The following is a 20,384-nucleotide window of genomic DNA, read 5'->3' as shown; positions in this document are numbered from 1 at the left end:
GGGCAGCTGGAATTAGTGGAATAAATTGGATTTGGAGACAACAGACCAGCAATGAATACAGTGCTTATTATCAGGTAGGCACTGAATAAAGAGAAATTGAGTAAATCTTACCTCTGCCACTTAATTCAAGTCACTTTACTGTTTTGAGCCTTAGTTCCTTTATTTTCCAAATGAGAATAATAACACCCACTTTACACAGCTATTGAGAGAGGAAAAGCCTATTAGCTTAATGAAGTCCCTCAGAGAGGGACATGAAATGAGAAATAATCTGGTTCACAAAGAAGGTACATAGAAACAGTTTCTGAGCCCAAAGAGTGGCCTCCAAAGCCACTCTTGGGCTTTACTTTCTTAATGTGGAAAAAGTTTATTTTCAGCAGCAGCTGTGATTCTAAGAGAAGTAGAATCTCCTGGTTATTAGAGCTGCCTTGACAGCCCTCTGACTGGGGGGAGGAGAGGCAATGGGAAAGCCAGGTTCCACGCCCCGCCCTGCAGGCATGCACAGAGGAAAACACTCCTCTTCTTCTTGCATCCTTCTCACGCACAGGCCCAGGGAGGTGCTTCTCAGGGGGCCAGGGGAACCTTCTGGGTGGGAACCCTTCTTCACCCCACCCTTTACCTGGCAACCTTCTCTGAGTCTGCAGATACTATCTCTGCCATCCCAGCTGGCAAGCCCTAGCAGTGAAAGGTCTGCAAGAATCAGTATGGGTGAGAGGGCTCTGGAAATGTGGAAAAGTACTTATACAAATTGCAAATGAGGGGCTCTGAATAATTTTAGGTCATGTCTCATTCGCAAGAGTGTGCTTTCTCTCTGAAAAGCAACTTGGTACAAGTACAGTCAGATAGGCCTGTTGTATACCTGGGCCCCACCTTGAGTAAGTTGCTTAACTCTCTGAGCTATATAGTTTCTCCAGCTATATAATGGGAACAATAATGCTTACCTCACCAGGCTGTCATAAGGATTAAGTAACATCAAATAGGACATAACTTTATGTAAAGTGTCTGGCACATCCTATTATCCTTGGTTTGCATTCTGGCTCTAAGCAAGTCCCTCGATCTTTCCCAGACTTAGTTTTATTTTCTATAAAATGGTGATTATAAAATTCTCTGCTTGAATAATGGTCTGCAAAGTTGTCAAAAGAGACTTTGCAGATGTGATTAAGGTTAAAAAACACTGAGATGGGGAGATTATTCTGAATTATCCAGATGGCCTCAATCTAATCACATGAGTCATTAAAAGTGGAGTCTTTTTTTTTCTGGCTGTTGTCAGAATGAGGTGACAACAGAAGGGTCATTAAAGTAGGCAAGGAGCCCTGGCTGGTGTGGCTCAGTGGATTGAGTACCAGCCTGTGAACCAAAAAGTCCCTGGTTCAATTCCCAGTCAGGCACATGCCTGGTTTGCAGGCCAGGTCCCCAGTTGGGGGTGCATGAGAGGTAAGAACACATTGATGTTTCTTCCCTTCTCTTTCTCCCTCCCTTCCCCTCTCTCTAAAAAATAAACAAATAAAATCTTTTTAAAAAAATTCACACATTAAAAAAAAAAGTTAGGCAAGGAAATGGACTCTCCTGAGCCTCCAGAAGGAAGGCAGCCCTGCTGACACTGATTTTACCCTAGAAGACGCCTGTCCAACTTCTGACTTCCAGAACTGTAAGAAAATAAATTTATATTTTTAAATCACCAAAAATATAAACAACCAAACTACTACTCTGGGTTACTGTTAAGTTCAAATGATATACTGCTTGTTAAGGAACCAGCCCACCCAGTGCCTGTTAAACTAAGGGTATTAGTTCTTCTGTGATTGTCTGGGACCAAATCCAGCTTCCCTTTCAAGACCCTTGCTCTAGACACTGCATGAGAGGGGGAAGAGGTGGCTCTGCTTGCAGTCTCACCAAAAACAACTTCTGAAATCTCCAAAGAAAACCCACTTTTGGATTTCTGCAGAATCAGAGAGAAGATTCAGACACTTTCCTCTCCCACTTGCATCCTCACTGCTCTCCACCCCACACCTGAGCAGAGAGAAACATTCCATCTGTACTCCTCTAGATGCATCCATGGCCTTGTACAAATGCTGAAGCCTGAATGAACTAAGCCTCAGATCCAGTGCCCCAAAGGGGTTTTGTGGTGCTATATGGGGGTTGTTTGGTAAACCAAGGTTTACTAGGGACTGATCTCTGGAGAATCCACAGCTGTTTCTGTTTCTATCTGCTCCTCACTGTCCTGTTCTCAACAAGGCTTAGTCCATCTTGTACTGGGGCTGTTGCCCCCCCATCCACAAATAAGGAAAAGCTGACATCTGAGCCTCAGGCCAAAGAGCCAGGAATGGCTGGCAAAGGACAAAATCCCACCTCTCCAACAGCAAAGATACTTATCAACTGCTTCCCACCCAAGCTTGTGGGGGTGGAGAGGCTTAGATTGACAGATCATGGATTTCAGAAAAAATTACCTTTTAGTAGCATCTGCAACCCATTTAAACTGGTGCAAGCCCAGCTCAGCAGCCACACAGGGAGAGAAGATAAAGAAAAAATTATGGGTTCTCATTCATCAGAAAATAATAGGAGCTAATGTTTATTGGTTGGTTACTGTATATCAGAGGCTATTCTAAATTACCTATCTTAACTATAATTAATCCTTACAACATGCCTAGGAAGTAGACATGACACAGGCAGAATCCAATAAATACAATTATTATATTATCTTAACTATAGTGAGGAATTGCTTTTGAGAATGGGGAGGGTATTTAATCTCACCAATTATCTCCTGCCTGAAAATTCTGTTGTGTCTACCTGGTTACTCACCAAACTTATTTCCTGTGGAGGCAGCACTGTTACATACCCCTTGTTCTGACATTTTTAGGAACTTTTCAGACCTGTATTCCTCTTTGGATAGCAATTAAGTTCTCTGAGGGCAGAGGCTATGTGTATTATTTCTGGGGCGCCCCTTTCCAGTGCCAGGGGAGCTCCATTTTCCACTGCTTGTATTTCTGTGTGAAACATCTTGCTTTATGTCTCCTGGTAGAAGTGACCTATCTCCCCGGTGGGTCTAGGTCAGCCATCCTTACTGGGGGTGATAGCAAGCCAGGAAATCTGTGGGATGGTTATTCTGACTGTCTTAATAATTAGGAGGCTCAATTTGCATTTACTAAGCAGCGGGCAGGCATTCTGGACAACCTGAAATGCAGAAGACAGTATAAAATAAGAAACACTTGCTCATGTTCCATACAACTTTCATATGACTTTCCAATGTGTCACCAGACATTTGTGTCAGTAAACAGCCTGCCTATAATCATATGAGCCTAGAATCCAATTGCATTTTTATACAAACACAAAGTATCTTTTGTACACTTTTAATATGCACTGACTTTTTCAGGAATGCCATTTTTCTGTGTAAATTGAGGAAATATTGCATTTTATTTTGTTAGAGGTTTACCAAGAGTTGTTTAACAGTTTGGTAAATTATGGCTTTTGAACTGCCAATATAGCATACTAGTCAGTCTGTATTTGTGTCTGTCTCATTTATATAGGTATAAACATCCTACTATCTTGTTAAACCTTCGAGGGAAGTGTACCTACAACTTACTTGCTGAAATACATATTATTTTATTTTAAATTATTTTTCATTCTCTTTTTATGCAAATTAGAGTATCTCACTGATTTTTATTTGCTCTCTTTAAATTTTATTCTATGTTAAGGGAGCTTTACAGAATCTTTGTTACAAGGAACATTGGATCTAATAAGGCTAAAAAACATGGGTTTAGAAGGAGGTGGATATGTGTGACTTGGCCCCTTCTGGGGCCTGCCTGTGGCTAGGAGGGTACTTTAAGGTCTGCTCTCCACCAGCTCTATCTGTGCCTGGTGGATGCATTTAATTCTAGAGTGAGTTCTTTGAAAGGCCATTATGGACTTACATCAAAACCATATCCCTACTTCAGCTCTATCTGTCAGGCTCCTGTACCTATTTTTCAACTGTGTATGGTACTGTGGACTGGAAACAAAGGAGTCGCATTCTAAAACCCAACCCTACTGTTTAGGGTTGAGCAAAATGTGGTTTGCTAGGTCCTCATCCTCTTCTCTCTCTTAGTCTGCCTATCCCCTCAATAATCCTGCCTCTACCTGGAAGTATGGGTCCGGAAACTGGATCCTGAAGCAAAGGAAAACAAGCCTCGTAGGACTCAGAGTCTCAAGTCCTTAATTCTCATCCTTCAAGGTCTTTCACAGAGTTGTCTCAGAGCCTCCCTCTAGCTTACTAAACCCACCATCCCAGCTCTATTTACCTTCCCCGGCTTTCTTAGATTCACTGAATGAGGCCCATCGCCATTATTGTAGTACGGGGGCCCACCCTGTCCCCCACAGCCTTTATTGTATTTTCATCCCACTGGATGGGTGCTCCTGTGATCAGGGACTGGTCTGCTCCCGTCTGACTCTTCACTAAGCAACTAAATACACATTTGTGGAACTAAAGGCAAACACAATTAGTTAATTTCTTCCCTTGCCCTTCCACACTCAGGTGCTCTGGTGCGGATCTCTGAGGCTTTGGGGGCAGGAGGGTTGGAGGTGGGAGCTTACTATGCTATCATTCACTGCAGACCCTTACCTGCCAACTTGAGAGTCTGACCTTGCCTCCTCTGTGCCTCCCTGGAGAAGCCTCTCCATTGTTTTGAATTCTCAGAGACCTTTCTTTAGGTTGAATTTTGTTGATTTTTAGAGATGCCTCATTGAGCCAATTAAACACTGCAAATTAACACATACCAGGAGGATCCAGAAAATCACAGTAATTCACATTTTTACAAAATGAAGAAAATCCCATCTGATTACAGCTAAATGCTACATGGGGGCACACTGGGGAAACTGCTCTGGACTAGCTGTCGTGGGGTCCAGAGAGAGGCACAGGAGGTGAGATATTGGTATATTGGTGCGGGTAAGCTGAGAAAGCTGCCAAGCCCAGGACTGAGAGAAAAAACATAGGACTTTGGGGCAGGAAGTTTAGGAATAAGAATACCTGCCAACTTGCTTCAGACTCTCTTCTGGCCTCAGAGAACTTTCAGGCAATCATCTAGCAAGATGGCATCCAAAAACATAGATGGAAACGTTCTGATCATGGCCCTGGATGATGAGTTCAGAAGTCACCAGGACAAAGCAGTGTGAGGCTCTCATGGTGTGCATATGTCAATTAAGCCAATTTTACCTCCCAATGTCCTTCTGAAGTTAGCTGTTGGCCCAAAAAGCAGGAAATGAAAGTGGAGAAACTCTCTGACCAGGAGAGCTGGTCTTTAGGCTCCTGAATTCACCAATAAGGCACTCAGCCCTATCTTCCTTTCAGAGGAACACTTCTCCTCTTCTAAGCTAAACCCTTCAGTGGGCCTACCCTCCCTCAATTTCTCTTTCTGCATCTCCTATCTCTCTTCCCAGGTCCATACCACCAAAGTCTCCTTTATATCCAAAAGGCTTTTCTTCACACTGTCTCCATTTCAGGCCAACACCTCCATCCCTTTGTCACCCTATTCCTTGAAAGGGAAGTTCTTGTCTCCATCATTTCCTTTATCCCTATTTACTCCTCAACTGCAGCAATCTGGCATCTGTTCTCACCAGACACTGGAATAAGGCAACCACTATTTCCTTTATTGCTTAACCATAGCCCATTTTCAGGCTTTGGGCTCTACAGAATCTCTGCATGTTCTGGCGCTGTTGGCTATTCCCACATTCATGAATATCTCTCCTTTCTGAGTGTGGTTCTACTCCCATGCCTCTCACAAATCCATCTTAGTCTCATCTATAGGCACCCATTCCTCATCATGTCCCTTATGTGTTCCTTCTCTTCTGGATCTTCCCTTGGTCCTCATCCCATTCTGCATACCCTCATCCCTAGGTGACCTCACTTCCTCCTATCACTTCAATTAACACAGTTCAATGGTAACTCCCAACTCTGCATACTGAGCTGTCTCCTGGAATCGAGACCCAAATTTCTCACCATGAATTAGGCACCTATAGTCTATTATCTGCCAGTCCTCCTCCCTCAGTCATCTGGAAAAAGTTGCTCTACCTCCAGTCCTCTTGATCACCAGTTGCAGTATCACTAATGCCCAGTATCTCAAGCGAGGAATCTAAGAATCATGCTGGACCTTTCTCTCTCCTTTGCTGCCCACATCTAACCTATTGCCAAAATCCTCTTGATCTTATACCAGAAATATCTCTCAAATGAGTCTTTCCATGCCTACTGACACAGTAATAATAACAGCAAATACTTATACAGTGTATGGGATTGAGCCAAAGTAGCTTTACAGTTGTTCATATGGAAAATAATTCAATAATTAATAAACAATAAGATAAAAATAAACTCACAACTGTAAACCTACCTCGTATGTGTTCTAGACACTTGTACACACACACACTCACTCACTCATTTGACTCTCACAATAACCCTGTGAGATAGGTATAATTATTCTCTCCATTTTATAGATGAAGAGAATAAGGGACACAAGAGCTGAAGAACTTACCCAAGGTCACACTATCAGGTAGTGCAAACCAAGAATTCAAACCCAAGCAGTCTGGCTCTATGTTGGTATGCCTAACCTCTTTGCTATACTCTCTTTCCTTAGCATTGCCTACTTCTTCCTACTACAACAGCATTCCATCAGACCTCTCTTGCATCAATCTTTCATTCATCCTTCCTACCCTCCTCACCCACACCCCCTCTAATGTGCTTCAATTAAAATCACACTTGAAAATGCTGACACTTAAAAATGCTCCCTATTGCCCATACGATAAAATTCTTTGCTGGGCATTCAAAGTTCTTCATAATCTGGTCCAACCTACAGCTACAGCCTCATCTTCCACCATCTCATCCCATGCTGATCTTCCCACAGTTCCTCTGAAGCCATGCCCTTTTACAACAGTAAGCCTTCACACACACCGTCTCCTATGTCTGACATATTCTGTCTGTCCCTCTCTGTCAGTCATATCCCCTACTTTTCTGTTGTCATCCATTTCAGACACCTTCTCTTCAATGATATCCTCAGAGAGTATCCCAGAGCTCAGCACTCTTACATCTCTCACAGAATTCACTGTACAGTATAATAACTTATCTTCTTACAAACGGCACCCTCTATCTGGAGCTTAGGAGTAACTAGATATTCAGAGAATGAATGGTTGGCCCCAGATTCAGCCTTCTGGGTCTTTCTGTCTCTGTCCCTAAATTTCAAATGATTCTTCTCACTGGATCACACAAGAGCATAAAGGCAGAAAAAATTCCACATTACATATTTCCCCTCACTCTCTACATCTCAGGGTAAAGAAATGGCCACCCTTCCCTTATTTCTCTTCAAATAAAAAAAAAAAAAAAAAGGAAAAGGAGAGTGGAAGTCAAACTAACCAGTAGAATATTACATGACAAAAATGATAGGACCATGATACACAGACTGCCAGGGCCTTAGAAGTTATCTCATACAAACTTATGCATTTTATTCTTGAGCAAACTGAGGCACAGAAAAATAAAGGCAGCAACTAGCAAGGGGCAGAAAGAGCATTGGGCCCTAGGACTTCTGACTTCTGATCTGGCCTTATTCTATTGTCTCTCAACTTCTCTTATCTTTCCTGGGGACTGAGTAGTGGCCCTGCTTCTGGATCCCCCAATTATCCCCACACAGGCTCAGACTGCTTTCTTGGGAGTAGGAAGTTAACAGGCTCAGCTTGAAACAACATCCCTTGCTTATGCAACTTCAGGACTGCAGTTTACCCAGCTCCTGGCTGCAATTCCCAATCGTACCAACTAGCTTGTGGCCATCCAGCCAGAGCTTCACCAAAGGCAGTGGCTCATCCTTTACTCTCCTGTGTCTGCTAACACCTCTGTATTACACATAGAGGTTGTTCCTACACAACCACTCATTTTTTCTTCTCCCCACACCCTCTACCTCCCATTTCCTCCCAGTTAGTCATGATGAGGTCATGCTCATACTCTGGTTCCCAGGACTCTCCCTAAATATGTACAAGGAGTGGGGAGTTGAGAGACTGTAGAGGAAGATTCATCAAGGCATCATGGGAAAAATGGGCTTTGGAGTGTAAGAGATGTAGGCTCAATTCTTGACTCTGCCAATTGGCCAATTGTGTGTCTTTTAGCAAATTGCTTATCTCTCAAATATTTCACCAAAGAAGGTAGGCTGTCTCAGAAGCAGTTTCCTCACCTATATAATTGGGGTAATAACACTTGGTTTATGGTAAGAATTAATGAGATAAAGTACCAAAAGCATCCCACACAGAGCCTGGTGGTCAACAAAATGTTGGTTTTGTCAATGCAGTGGCCTGAGAACTCCTGGGTGCCTACATGTAGGCCTGTAGGTGAGTTGGTATTAATGAGAGCATGTGGGTATCAGTATCTGATGGCATCTGAGGTATGAAGTAAGAAGGAGGGAGGAGAACCCTTAGGGAGGGAAAGGATATGTGCGGTTATGAACAGAGAAGAGCTCTAGTATAAAAGTGTAAATAAGTGTGGTCTGGTACTTTTTCTCCAAAAGTACCTCCATCTTTAAAGAAAACCTATGTCTGTTCTTGTCAGTAATGAGAAAAAAACAAAAACAAAAACCCTTCCTAGAGGTGGGAGAGAATGACTCACTCCACAAGGCTCATCCAAGGGAAGCAAACTCAAGGGAGGCCTGATCCCAGCAGAAACCAGGAAACTTTCTCCCATCTGGTGGGGAAACCACCCCCCAAAAGCTGTTCAAAGGGGCAGGGACCTTTCTGTTGACTTCCCCAAAACAGAGGGGCTGCCCTCAGCCCTGTCCTAAGCACAAGCTTCAGAAAGATTACACAGGCAGCCAAACCTACTGAGCCTGTGAAGTAGGACCTTTGGGCTGGGCTGGCGGGGCTATATTTGGTGTGAAATGGGCTCCCCCCTGTGCATCTTGTTCAAGGGCCTAGGGCTGGGATCCTCAGTCCTCAGGAAAGAAAGCACAAAGCACAGGCCCCATCCCAACCTGCTTAGGACTCTCCTTTAGGATACAGAATTCTTGGGAATCACCTCCATCTTCCTGCCCTTGAAGCAAACTTGGCCCAATTATCCTTAGACAAGAATTTGTCTCATTTAAAGACCATGAGTGAGAAGCTGATTCTAACAGTTTCCTTCCCTTAGTAGCTGTTCCAGTGTTTACCAAACCACATTGGCTACAAGTACTTCCTCATAGCCAACTTAGACGACTCCTGAACTGACCCTTATCTCTGTTTTCAGTCTCAAGTGAAGAGGGAAAGTAGCTGGCCTCCACTTGTTAACAAACTTCCCCAATGAACAAAATTGCAGAAGTTGCCTACATAAGAGGCTTTTGCTTAGAACTCAAGTTCATTCCTCTCTCTGGTTGTGAAGAATATATCCAAAGTTAACAACCCTTTAGAAAATGTTAATAGTAACATCAAATCATTCTATAGATAAAGGAGAAAAACGTATCTGAGTTTCACTTCCAGGCCCATTGTGCCCAAACTTCCATCTAAACCTGGATTTTCAAAGTGGGAAGGATCCCTAGTGGTTATCCAATTGACCACCACATTGGGATTATCTTCCTTTCCCCATGGCTATTTCCCTCTCCAGTCTACTTTGATCTGCCTGACAAACTCCTACTCACTGTTCAGAACTAGACACAAATATTACCTCCTTCATGAAGCCTGCCCTGAGATCCCAGGAATAATTTAATGTTCCCATTTGTGTTTGACACTATGCTTTTTACATAACTCCAGGTAGCATGAATAAGACTGTACTATAAGTATTCACTGAAGACTCTCTTTTCTACCCTTCATCGCTCCCTTCTTCTTTCCCTTTCCTTCTCTCCCTTTCCTTCTCATTCTTCCTCTCTCTATATTCCCCCACACTTTATACTAGACCATGAGCTCCTCCAGGGCAGAAACCATATCTTAATTTTCTTTGTATTTCCACACATGACAGCACATGTTTCCCCCAACCCCACCCAAAATTTATGAAATAAATTAATTATTCAGCTGAGAAGATTCAGATAAAAAATATTAAGTGACTTGACCAAGGTTATATAGCTGGTTAATGGCAGAAACAGGACCAAAAACCAAGGCTTCTGATTTTGTATCTAATTCTCACCTCTCTGATTCACTCTAGGGTCCCCCATTATTGCTTTCTGCTTGTCTCCAGCTTAGAATTCCTACTCTCAACAAACCCTCCCATCTTCTGCTTCTGACATCATACCTTGCCACAGCCCTCTCCATGCTTCCCATCAGCCTCTAACCCTAAAAGTCCTCTCTTTCCTCTTCATCCTTCTTTCTACACATCCACATCCATCCATCCTGCAATCCATTCAGTACTGCCTTACCCAACTTGATATGCTCCCTGATTAACTCCAATCCACCCAATTCAATTTCTTTCGAAGACACCCAGCTTGTGCCTATATTGTCCACTGAACTGGGTCACTCACTTTTCTGAGCTCTTTTTGTTCTCTTTCCTGTTTTGTCCACTAACTTCTTCCTGTAAGTCAGGCATTCTATGAAGAATCCAGGTACTCCATACTTTGTACCTCCATAAATTCCTCTATACACAGTCAGACCATGTAAACAGACTTGTTCAAGAGGCAACTCAAGTTGAACTTTCACAGGAAAGTGGCTATTGTCTTAGATTCTGGACCACATCTGGCATGCAATCAATTCTAAATTGGTGATACATTTGTCAGTACTCTTTTGAGGTTACAGTGAAAAGGAAACCCAGACATTAGATTGTGGGTAGAAGAGGAGTTGGAGGTTAAAGCCATTTACAAGCCCCTCCCAATACTCAAAGGTATGAGTCTCTGAATAAACACTTCACTTAATCTACTTTGTTTCTCTCACAGCTGACATAGTACAAATGACCCCAAAAATTTATAAAATAAAGGTTTTGTTCAGAAAGTCCTTACCTGCCTGTTGAAATCTAGGCTGTTTCGATCATTTCCTGGAAGAGATAAAGAAAAAAAAAATTAGTTGCTTGCAGGAATGACTGAAGGTTAAAGGAAAATAGGATGTTGGGAGAAGTTTGTCTTTATTTTGAAAAAGAATACCCACTGTCCCTATGACCAGGCCCCTCCTGCTGATCCTGTTTCCTAAAAAGGTTTTGGAAAATTTTATCCAGGGAAAGGGCAGACTGACTTGCCCAATGTCACAAAGAATCAACTGGAATTAGAACTTGCCATAACAGAGTGTGGGTTCTTTGGCACTCCCTCAAACAGTAGCTATTACAGATGCTTTCATGGATAAGAAATGACCAGCCATGCATCCTAAAGGAATTGACATAAGATAAGAAGTCCTCCCACATCCTACCCTCCAGGGATAATGACATCTAAGTCATGTCAGGTAGACAGGTGTCAGTCATGTTTCTTCCTATCTCCCAACTTTCATTTCTTGTCTTGTTCATCTTTTTCCTTTTACAATAAAATTTTGGTTGGAAAAGTAAATATGTGGTTAATAAAGAAAACTTTTGGTACAGAAAAAGTACATAGTGGCCAAAAAAACCACTCTGCTGAAAGCAACTGTACTTAATAAACACAGTCAAAATGACAGCATAGGTAAAGATGGCTCACCTCCTTGCACACCACTTCAAAATTACAACTAAATATAGAACAACCAACACTCAGAACCATCAGAGATTGAGTTGAATAGAAGTCTGACACCTATAGAATTAAAGAACCATATCCATCCAGACTGGTAGGAAGGGTGGAGACACGGAAAGGACTGGTCCCACATCATTTGTGATACATAAAAATTTGGGAGAGATATCTCAGGAGACAGGAGACCCGGCCCCACATCAAAGAGAATCTTAAAAGCACCAAGAGGAAAGCAGTTAGTTACCTACAGGAGAATTTCCCTAAGACCATCAGCTGATCTCTCAAAAGAAACTTTGCACTTTAGTTGGGATTGGCAAGAAATATTCAAGGTCATGAAAAGCAGGGACCTACAGCCAAGAATGTTCTACCCAGCAAAGATATCATTTAGAATTGAAGGGCAGATAAAGAGCTTCTCAGACAAGAAAAAGAAAGTTTATCATCATCAATACATTATTATATGAAATGTTAAAAGGACTTATTTAAGAAAAAGAAAATCAAAACTATGAATAATAACATGGCAATAAATACATATCTGTCAACAATTGAACCTAAAAAACAAACTAAGTAAACAAAAAGAACAGCGAGAGAATCATGAATACAGAGAGTATTTTGATGGTTGTCAGATGGAAGGAGGGCTGTGGGAGAATGGATGAAGAAGTGAGGGGATTAAGAAATACAAATATGTAGTTACATAATAGTCATGGGGACGTAAAGCATGGTATAGGAAATGGAGTAGCCAAAGAACTTATATGCATGATCCAAGGACATGAACTATGGTGTGGTAATTACCTAAGGGAATGGTGCATGCTGATTGGAGGTGGGCAAAAGGGAAAAGTTTGGAGAACTGTAACAGCATAATAAATAAAATATAATTAAAAAAAGAAAAACATAAAAATATGAATAGTAAAATGACAATAAACACATACCTATCAAACATTACTTTATTTTATTTTATTTTTTTAATTTCATTTTTTGGTTATTCAATTACAGTTGTCCCATTTTACCCCCATTGCTCCCCCCTCCCATCCCATCCCTTCTCCCACAATTATATCCCTCCCCGTTGTCCATGTCCATGAGTCATTCATACAGGTTCCTTGACAAGATTCTTCCCTTACTTAGCCCCCTTCTCTCCCTCTCCCCTCCCCCCTACTGACTACTATTCTAGTCTTTGCCTATTTAGTTCGTTTGTTTGTGTTGTTCTTTAGTTTCCTGTATTAGGTGATATCATATGGTATTTTGCTTTCTTTGCCTGGCTTATTTCACTAAGCATAATTCTCTCTAGTTCCATCCATGTTGTCGCAAATGGCAGGAGTTCCTTCTTTCTTTCTGCTACATAGTTTTCCATTGCGTAGATGTACCACAGTTCTTTGATCCACTCATCTACAGATGGGCACTTGGGCTGTTTCCAGCACTTAGCTATTGTAAACAGGGCTGCTATGAACATAGGGGTGCATAGGTTTTTTTCAATTAGGGTTTTAGGATTTTTCGGGTATAATCCTAGCAGTGGAATCACTGGTTTAAATGGCAGTTCCATTTTTAGTTTTTTGAGGTAATTCCATACTGTTTTCCATAGTGGCTGCACCAGTCTGCATTCCCACCAACAGTGCAGTAGGGTTCCTGTTTCTCCACATCCTCGCCAGCATTTGTTGTTTGTTGATTTGTTGATGATGGCCATTCTGACAGGTGTCAGATGGTATCTCATTGTGGTTTATACTTGCATCTCTCTGATGGCCAATAATGTTGAGCATTTTTTCATGTGCCTATGGACCTTCTGTATGTCCTCTTCGGAGAAGTGTTCGTTCAGGTCCTTTGCCCATTTTTTAATTGGGTTGTTTGTTTTCTTGATGTTGAGTTGTATAAGCTCTTTATATATTTTGGAGATCAGTCCCCTGTCTGTGATATCATTGGCAAATATGTTTTCCCATATGGTTGGTTTCTTTTTCATTTTGCTGATGTTTTCTTTTGATGAGCAGAAACTTTTTAGTTTGATGTAGTCCCATTTGTTTATTTTTTCCTTTATTTCTCTTGCCTTAGGAGATGTATCCGTGAAGATATTGTTACGTGTGATACCTGAAATTTTCCTGCCTATGTTTTCTTCTAGGACTTTTATGGTATCACGGCTTACATTTAAGTCTTTAATCCATCTTGAGTTTATTCTCGTGTGTGGTGTAAGTTGGTGGTCTAGTTTCATTTTTTTGCACGTCCCTGTCCAGTTCTCCCAGCACCATTTGTTAAAGAGGCTCTTCTCACTCCATTTTATGTCCCTTCCTCCTTTATCAAAGATTAGTTGACCATAGAGGCCTGGGTTTATTTCTGGGCTTTCAATTCTGTTCCACTGATCTATATGTCTGTTTTTATGCCAGTACCAGACTGTTTTGATCACAGTGGCTTTGTAGTATTGTTTGATGTCTGGTATCATGATTCCTCCTGCTGTGTTCTTCTGTCTCAAGATTCCTTTTGCTATTCGGGGTCTTTTTTGGTTCCATATGAATTTTTAGAGGATTTGTTCTAGGTCAGTGAAATATGTCATTGGTATTTTAATAGTGATTGCATCGAATTTGTAAATTGCTTTGGGTAGTATGGCCATTTTGATGATGTTGACTCCGTCTTTCCCTTGGATCCCTCAGCTGCGAAGAGAGGGGGGGGTCTGCTGCATGGGCAACAGCAGACCCTCCATATCACCCTGCCCAGGCTCTGTAGCTTCAGCTTCACTAGAGAGGACACTCCAGCGTCATAGTAAGATGTCGATTCAACACGGGAGGAGACAGATACCGTGTCACTCCCGAGTCGGACTGCACAACCATTCTCGGCGGTGCAGATAGACACTTAAGAAGCTACACCATCGTCTCTCGAGACGGACGGCTGCCGACGACGATTCTTCCCATCCATGAACATGGTATTTGCCTCCATTTATTTGTATCTTCCTTAATTTCTTTCTTCAATATTGCATAATTTTCAGTGTACAGGTCTTTTATCTCTTTGGTTAAGTTTATTCCTAGGTACTTTATTTTTCTTGTTTCTATAGTAAATGGTATTTTCTTTTTTGCTTCTCTCTCTGATATTTTATTGTTGGTGTACATAAATGCCTTAGATTTCTGTATATTTATTTTGTACCCTGCTATTTTGCCAAATTCACTTATTATATCAAGTAGTCTTTTAATGAATTTTATAGGGTTTTCTAGGTATACTATCATGTCGTCTGCAAATAGTGATAGTTTTACTTCTTCTTTCCCAATTTGGATGCCTTTTATTTCTTTGTCTTGTCTGATTGCTGTGACTAAGACTTCCAACACTATGTTGAATAGAAGTGGGGAGAGTGGACAGCCTTGTCTAGTTCCTGATTTCAGGGGGAATGCTTTCAGTTTTTGTCCATTGAGTATGATGTTGGCTTCAGGCTTCTCATATATAGCCTTAATTATGTTAAGGTATGCTCCCTCTATTCCCATTTTGCTGAGTGTTTTCAACATAAATGGGTGTTGTACTTTATCAAATGCTTTTTCTGCATCTATAGATATGATCGTGTGATTTTTGTCTTTCATTTTGTTTAGGTGATGTATTATATTTATTGATTTGCGAATATTAAACCATCCTTGCATCCCTGGGATGAATCCCACTTGATCATGGTGTATGATCTTTTTGATGTATTGTTGGATCCTGTTTGCCAAAATTTTATTGAGGATTCTAGCATCTATGTTCATCAGTGATATTGGCCTGTAGTTTTCTTTCTTTGCTGTGTCTTGACCTGGTTTTGGGATTAGGGTAATAGTGGCTTCATAGAAAGAGTTTGGGATTTTTCCCTCTTCTTAGATTTTTTGGAATAGTTTGAGGAGGGTAGGAGTTAGTTCTTCCCTAAATGTTTTGTAAAATTTGCCTGTGAAGCCATCCGGTCCAGGGCTTTTGTGTGGAGGGAGATTTTGGATTACTGTTTCAATTTCCTTCTTTGTTATTGGTCTGTTGAGACTTTCTACTTCTTCTTGATCCAGTTTTGGAAGGTTATATGTTTCTAGAAATCTGTCCATTTCTAATAGGTTGTCAAATTTCTTGCCATATAGTTGTTTGTAGTAAATTCTTATAATTGTTTGTATTTCTGAGGTATCAGTCGTGATTTCTCCTCTTTCATTTCTGATTTTGTTTATTTGGGTCTTCTCTCTTTTTTTCTTAATGAGTCTGGCTAGAGGCTTGTCAATTTTGTTTATTTTTTCAAAGAACAAGCTCCTAGTTTTGTTGATTTTTTGGATTGTTCGTTTCGTTTCTATGTCGTTTAATTCTGCTTTGATCTTGATGATTTCCTTTTTCTTTTTGCCCTAGGCTTTGTTTGTTGTTGCTGTTCTAGTTCTTGTAGCTTTATGGTTAGGTTTTTTATTTGAGATTCTTCTAGTCTTTTCAGATATGCCTGTATTGCTATGAACTTCCCTCTTAGGACTGCTTTTGCTGTGTCCCATAGGTTTTGAGCTGTTGTGTGTTCATTGTCATTAGTTTCTAGAAATTTCTTGATTTCCTCTTTGATGTCATTGTTAACCCATTCGTTATTTAAGAGCATGTTATTCATTCTCCATGAGTTTGGGTGTCTTTGATTTTTTTCCCAGAGGTTGATTTTTAGTTTCAAGGCATCGTGGTCTGAAAAGATGCTTGATATTATTTCAATTTTCTTGAATTTGTTGAGGCTTGTTTTGTGTCCTATTATGTGGTTTATCTTTGAAAATGTCCCATGTGCCTTTGAAAAGAATGTATATTTTGTTTCTTTGGGGTGAAAATTTCTATATATATCAGTTAAGTCCATGTGGTTTAGTGTGTTGTTCAATGCCTGTATATCCTTGGTGTTTCTTTGCTTGGATAATCTGTCTATTGTTGATAATGGAGTGTTGAAGTCCCCTACTATGAGTGTGTTGTTGTTAATATCCTTCTTGTGGTCTTTTAGTATTTGCTTTATGTATTTGGGTGCTCCTATGTTGGGTGCATATATGTTTATCAGTGTTATATCTTCTTGATGAATCGTTCCTTTAAGTATTATGAAATGTCCTTCTTTGTCTGTTTTTATTGCCCTTGCTTTGAAATCCGTTTTGTCTGATATGAGGACTGCTACCCCAGCTTTTTTTTCAGGTTCATCTGCTTGAAATATTTTTTTATATCCCTTTACTTTCAGTCTATGTAAATCTTTTGTTTTGAGGTGTGTTTCTTGTAGACAGCAAATATGTGGGTCCTGTTTTCTTATCCATTCCGTTACCCTATGTCTTTTAATTGGAGCATTTAATCCATTTACATTTAACGTTATTATTGACATGTATTTATTCATTTCCCTTTTGTATCTCTGTTCCTCTACTCTTTTTTGTTTTTCCTCTTCCTTTTTCTTAGAATATTCCCTTTAGCATCTCTTGCAATGCTAGTTTTGTGGAGATGTATTCTTTTAGTCTTCCTTTGTCTGAGAAACTCCTTATTTCACCTTCTATTTTGAATGAGAGCCTTGCTGGGTAGAGTATTCTTGGTTGTAGGCCTTTGTTTTTCATTGCTTGAAATATTTTTGACCATTCCCTTCTGGCTTGTAATGTTCCTGTTGAGAAATCGGTCGATAGCCTTATTGGAGCTCCCTTGTAAGTTATTTGCTGTTTTTCTCTTGCTGCTTTTAGCATTCTCTCTTTGTCTTGGAATGTTGCCATTTTAACTATGATGTGCCTTGGAGTGGGTTTTTTGGGGTTCCTCTTTATTGGAACTCTCAGTGCTTCTTGGACTTGCATAACTTTTTCTCTCATCAGGTTCGGAAAATTTTCTGTCACTATTTCTCCTATCAGTTTTTCAATTCCATGCTCCTTTTCTTCTCCCTCTCTTATTCCTATGATCCTGATATTATTATTTTTAATGCTATCCTGTAATTCCCTTACATCTTGTTCATATTTTTTCAATCTTTTTTCATTTTGCTGTACCATTTGAGAATTATTACCTACATTATCCTCTAACTCACTAATCCGATCCTCTGCTTCATTTAGTCTGCTTTTGACTGATTCTACTGTGTTTTTCAGTTCAGAGATTGCATTCTTCATTTCTTCCTGGTTCTTGTTGATAGTTTCTATGTCTTTTTTTATGCTGGTGTAGTTCTCTGCAAGTTCCCTGTAATTTTCTTGGAGCTGTTGGTAACTTCCTTGGAGGTTGTCATAGTTGTTTTTGAGGTTTTCGAGCATATTGAGCTTCTTCACCACCATAGTTTTGAATTCATTGTCTGACATTTGGGCTATGTCTATTCCATCTACCTCTCTTTCTGGGGATTCCTCTTTTCTTTTCATTGAGAGGTTGTTTCTGCGTCTTACCATGCTGGATTCTTCTTGTTTTTGTTATTTGGATTTGTCTGTTTTGCCTTCCCACCTTTGTGGTATGAGATTTTTTATGGTAGATCTGGGGGTTTCAGTGGCGCAGTCTCTTTGATCTCCTGAGCCTGATGTTCTTGGGGTACCTTTTATATCGTTTGTTTATGCTGTCTGGTTATATTTCAGATTTTTTTGTTAGGATATTCCTTCTGGCTTGTTGATTGAGAGTCACTCTATCCACTTTATCTCGAATTCTTTTGTGGAGATGTCCGTTTTAGCCTTGGTGTGTCGCCTTCTTTTTCTGCGTCCACAGCTGGTCTAGTGTGGCGGTTCAGAGGTTCTTGTTTCTTGCAGCAATGGTGTGTGCCCGCGGTTGCCGCAATGGTGCGCGCCCGCGGTTGCCGGCACGGCACGCTCCCTTGCTGCCCGCCGGAGCCAGTTGAGGTGTCCTTGCGCGCGAGCCCCTGCACGGGCGGGGCGGCCCGAGAGTTTGCCCTGCTGTTGGAGCCTATTGTTGCCGGGCTGGGGTGTTGTCCCAGTGCGCGTGTCCCTGCACATGCAGGTGGTCTGATAGCTTGCCCCGCGATTGGCGCCTATTGTCCCAGGGCCGAGGTGGTTCTGCGCTCACGCGCCGCCCGTGCCCTTAGTCCCGCTGAGCCGAGCTCCAGGAGTTGGTCTCTCTCCTCTTAGGGCGGGGCCCCGGACACTTGTGCTCAGTGGAAGTGAGCATCTGTGAGTTGTGCCGCCCGCTGTTCCCGTCCTGCAGCCGCCCGCCTTCCCTCTCCCATCTGGGTGGGCACAAACAGAGCCTGCGCTAGTGGTCTGCTTTCCAGCCTGGGGCCCGGCGCCCACGGGAGCTGTCTAGGGGTATCTGCGCACGGTCCTCTGCGTGTTCAGTGGGCCCTCCCTGTGCCCGTTAGGGCACTGATCTTATGTCCGTTGGGGAGTGTCCAAGGGGCACCTGGACTCATGGCCTCATGCACCTGGGCCAGTGAATGAGAGCACTTCCCTATGCACGCCCCCGCGACCCAAGGGTAGGGTTAGGGAGTGGATGAGCGCACCACTGCGCCTGCGCTCCTCAAGAATGGCCTACCACCCCCAGACTTTCCTCCCCTCTCCACCGTCCACTAGAGAAAAATATAAAGGAGAATTATGTTCTCACTTGCCCGGCAGCATGCTGTCTCCTGTCCTTCAGCGCCAATGCCACTTGGTCGAGTCCCGTCTCTGCCAGCGGGCAGAGATCCGCTCTCCTCCCAACTCCTCTCCTGGGTAGCCTGTGGTCGCCAAAAAGCCTTTGTGTACTTCCAGCCGCAGCTCGGGCAGCCGCCCCAATCAGGAATCCTGTTTTGTCCCCTTTTCCTCCGCTATCCTCACTAAACAGGTTGTTCCCAGATGGATTTTCTCTAATCCAGCAGTGCCTTGGCTCGACTCCTGCCAGTGTCCAGCTGCTCATTGAGATGTTCTGTCTGCAATAAGCCCAAACTGCATACGGGTCTCGGGAGCCTGAAACCGCAGCCTCTCCTCACTCCTCCGCCATCTTCCCCTCTCTCCAAACATTACTTTAAATGTAAGTAAAATAAGTACTCCAATCAAAGGACATAGGGTGGCTAAATAGATAGCAAAACAAGGCCCATATATGTGCCACCTACAAGAATCCCACTTCAGATCAAAGCACACAAGAGACTGAAAGCAAAAGGTTAGAAAAATATTTTTATGAAAATGGAAAGAAAGAGATAGGGTAACAATACTTATATCAGACAAAATAGACTTTAAAACAAGGGCAATGACAAGGCACACACAAAAAAACATTTTTATAGTAATGAAGGTATCAAGCAAAGAGGATATAACCCTTTTAAACATTTATGCACCCAATATGGGAGCACTTGACTATATAAAACAAATATTAATGGACACAAAGAGACAGATCCACAGTAACATCATAGTGGACGGGGACTTTAACACCCCATTGATATCCATGGATATGTCATCCAGACAGAAAATCAAAAAGTTTTGAAACAGTGCCTTTACAAGGCACAAAAGATCAGATGGGTTTAATTAATCTTATTTTAACATTTCATGCCAAAGTAGCAGAATACACATTTTTTGCAAGTGCACATAAAATATTTTCCAGAATGGACCACATGTTAGGTCACAAAATACATCTCAAGAAATGTAAGAAGATTGAAATCAGATCAAGCATCTTCTCTGATTACAATGATATGCAACTAGAAATGAATAACAAAAAGAAACTGAAAAACACACAAACACAGGGAGGACAAATAACATGGTACTAAACAATGAATGTGTTAACAATGAGATCAAGGAAGAAACTGAAAGATACCTTGAGGCAAATGAAAATGAAAAACACAACAACCCCGAGACTTCCGGCCAAGGTGGAGGCATAGACAGACATGCTGCATCACCCTCCACAACTAAGAAGGAATACAACTACCTCAAAACTAGAAACAACCAGAAGTTCCAGAAAACCAAAGTGCATGGAAGTCCAGCAAACAAAGATATA

At 41.7% G+C, this 20,384-nt stretch overlaps 1 protein-coding gene across 15 annotated transcripts in view; it reads right to left on the bottom strand.

Moving 5' to 3' along the window:
* The window catches only part of POU2F3 (POU class 2 homeobox 3), a 111,201-nt gene that overhangs the window by 42,530 nt on the left and 48,287 nt on the right, over positions 1 to 20,384 (bottom strand). For 12 of the 15 annotated variants that reach the window (XM_090266130.1, XM_090266135.1, XM_090266121.1 and 9 more), the window contains one exon: positions 10,884 to 10,918. The exons of the other annotated variants lie outside the window; for them this stretch is intronic. In XM_090266130.1, coding sequence (XP_090122256.1) covers positions 10,884 to 10,918 — 35 coding nt within the window. The remainder of the gene's footprint in view (positions 1 to 10,883; positions 10,919 to 20,384) is intronic. 15 annotated transcript variants of the gene reach the window in all.

The sequence above is a fragment of the Furipterus horrens genome, unplaced genomic scaffold (genome assembly GCF_987537825.1).
Source record: "Furipterus horrens unplaced genomic scaffold, mFurHor1.1.pri manual_scaffold_2, whole genome shotgun sequence".
Lineage (NCBI taxonomy): Eukaryota > Metazoa > Chordata > Mammalia > Chiroptera > Furipteridae > Furipterus > Furipterus horrens.
Note: the sequence above shows the minus strand (reverse complement) of the source record. Positions and strands in the feature narration are given on the sequence as shown.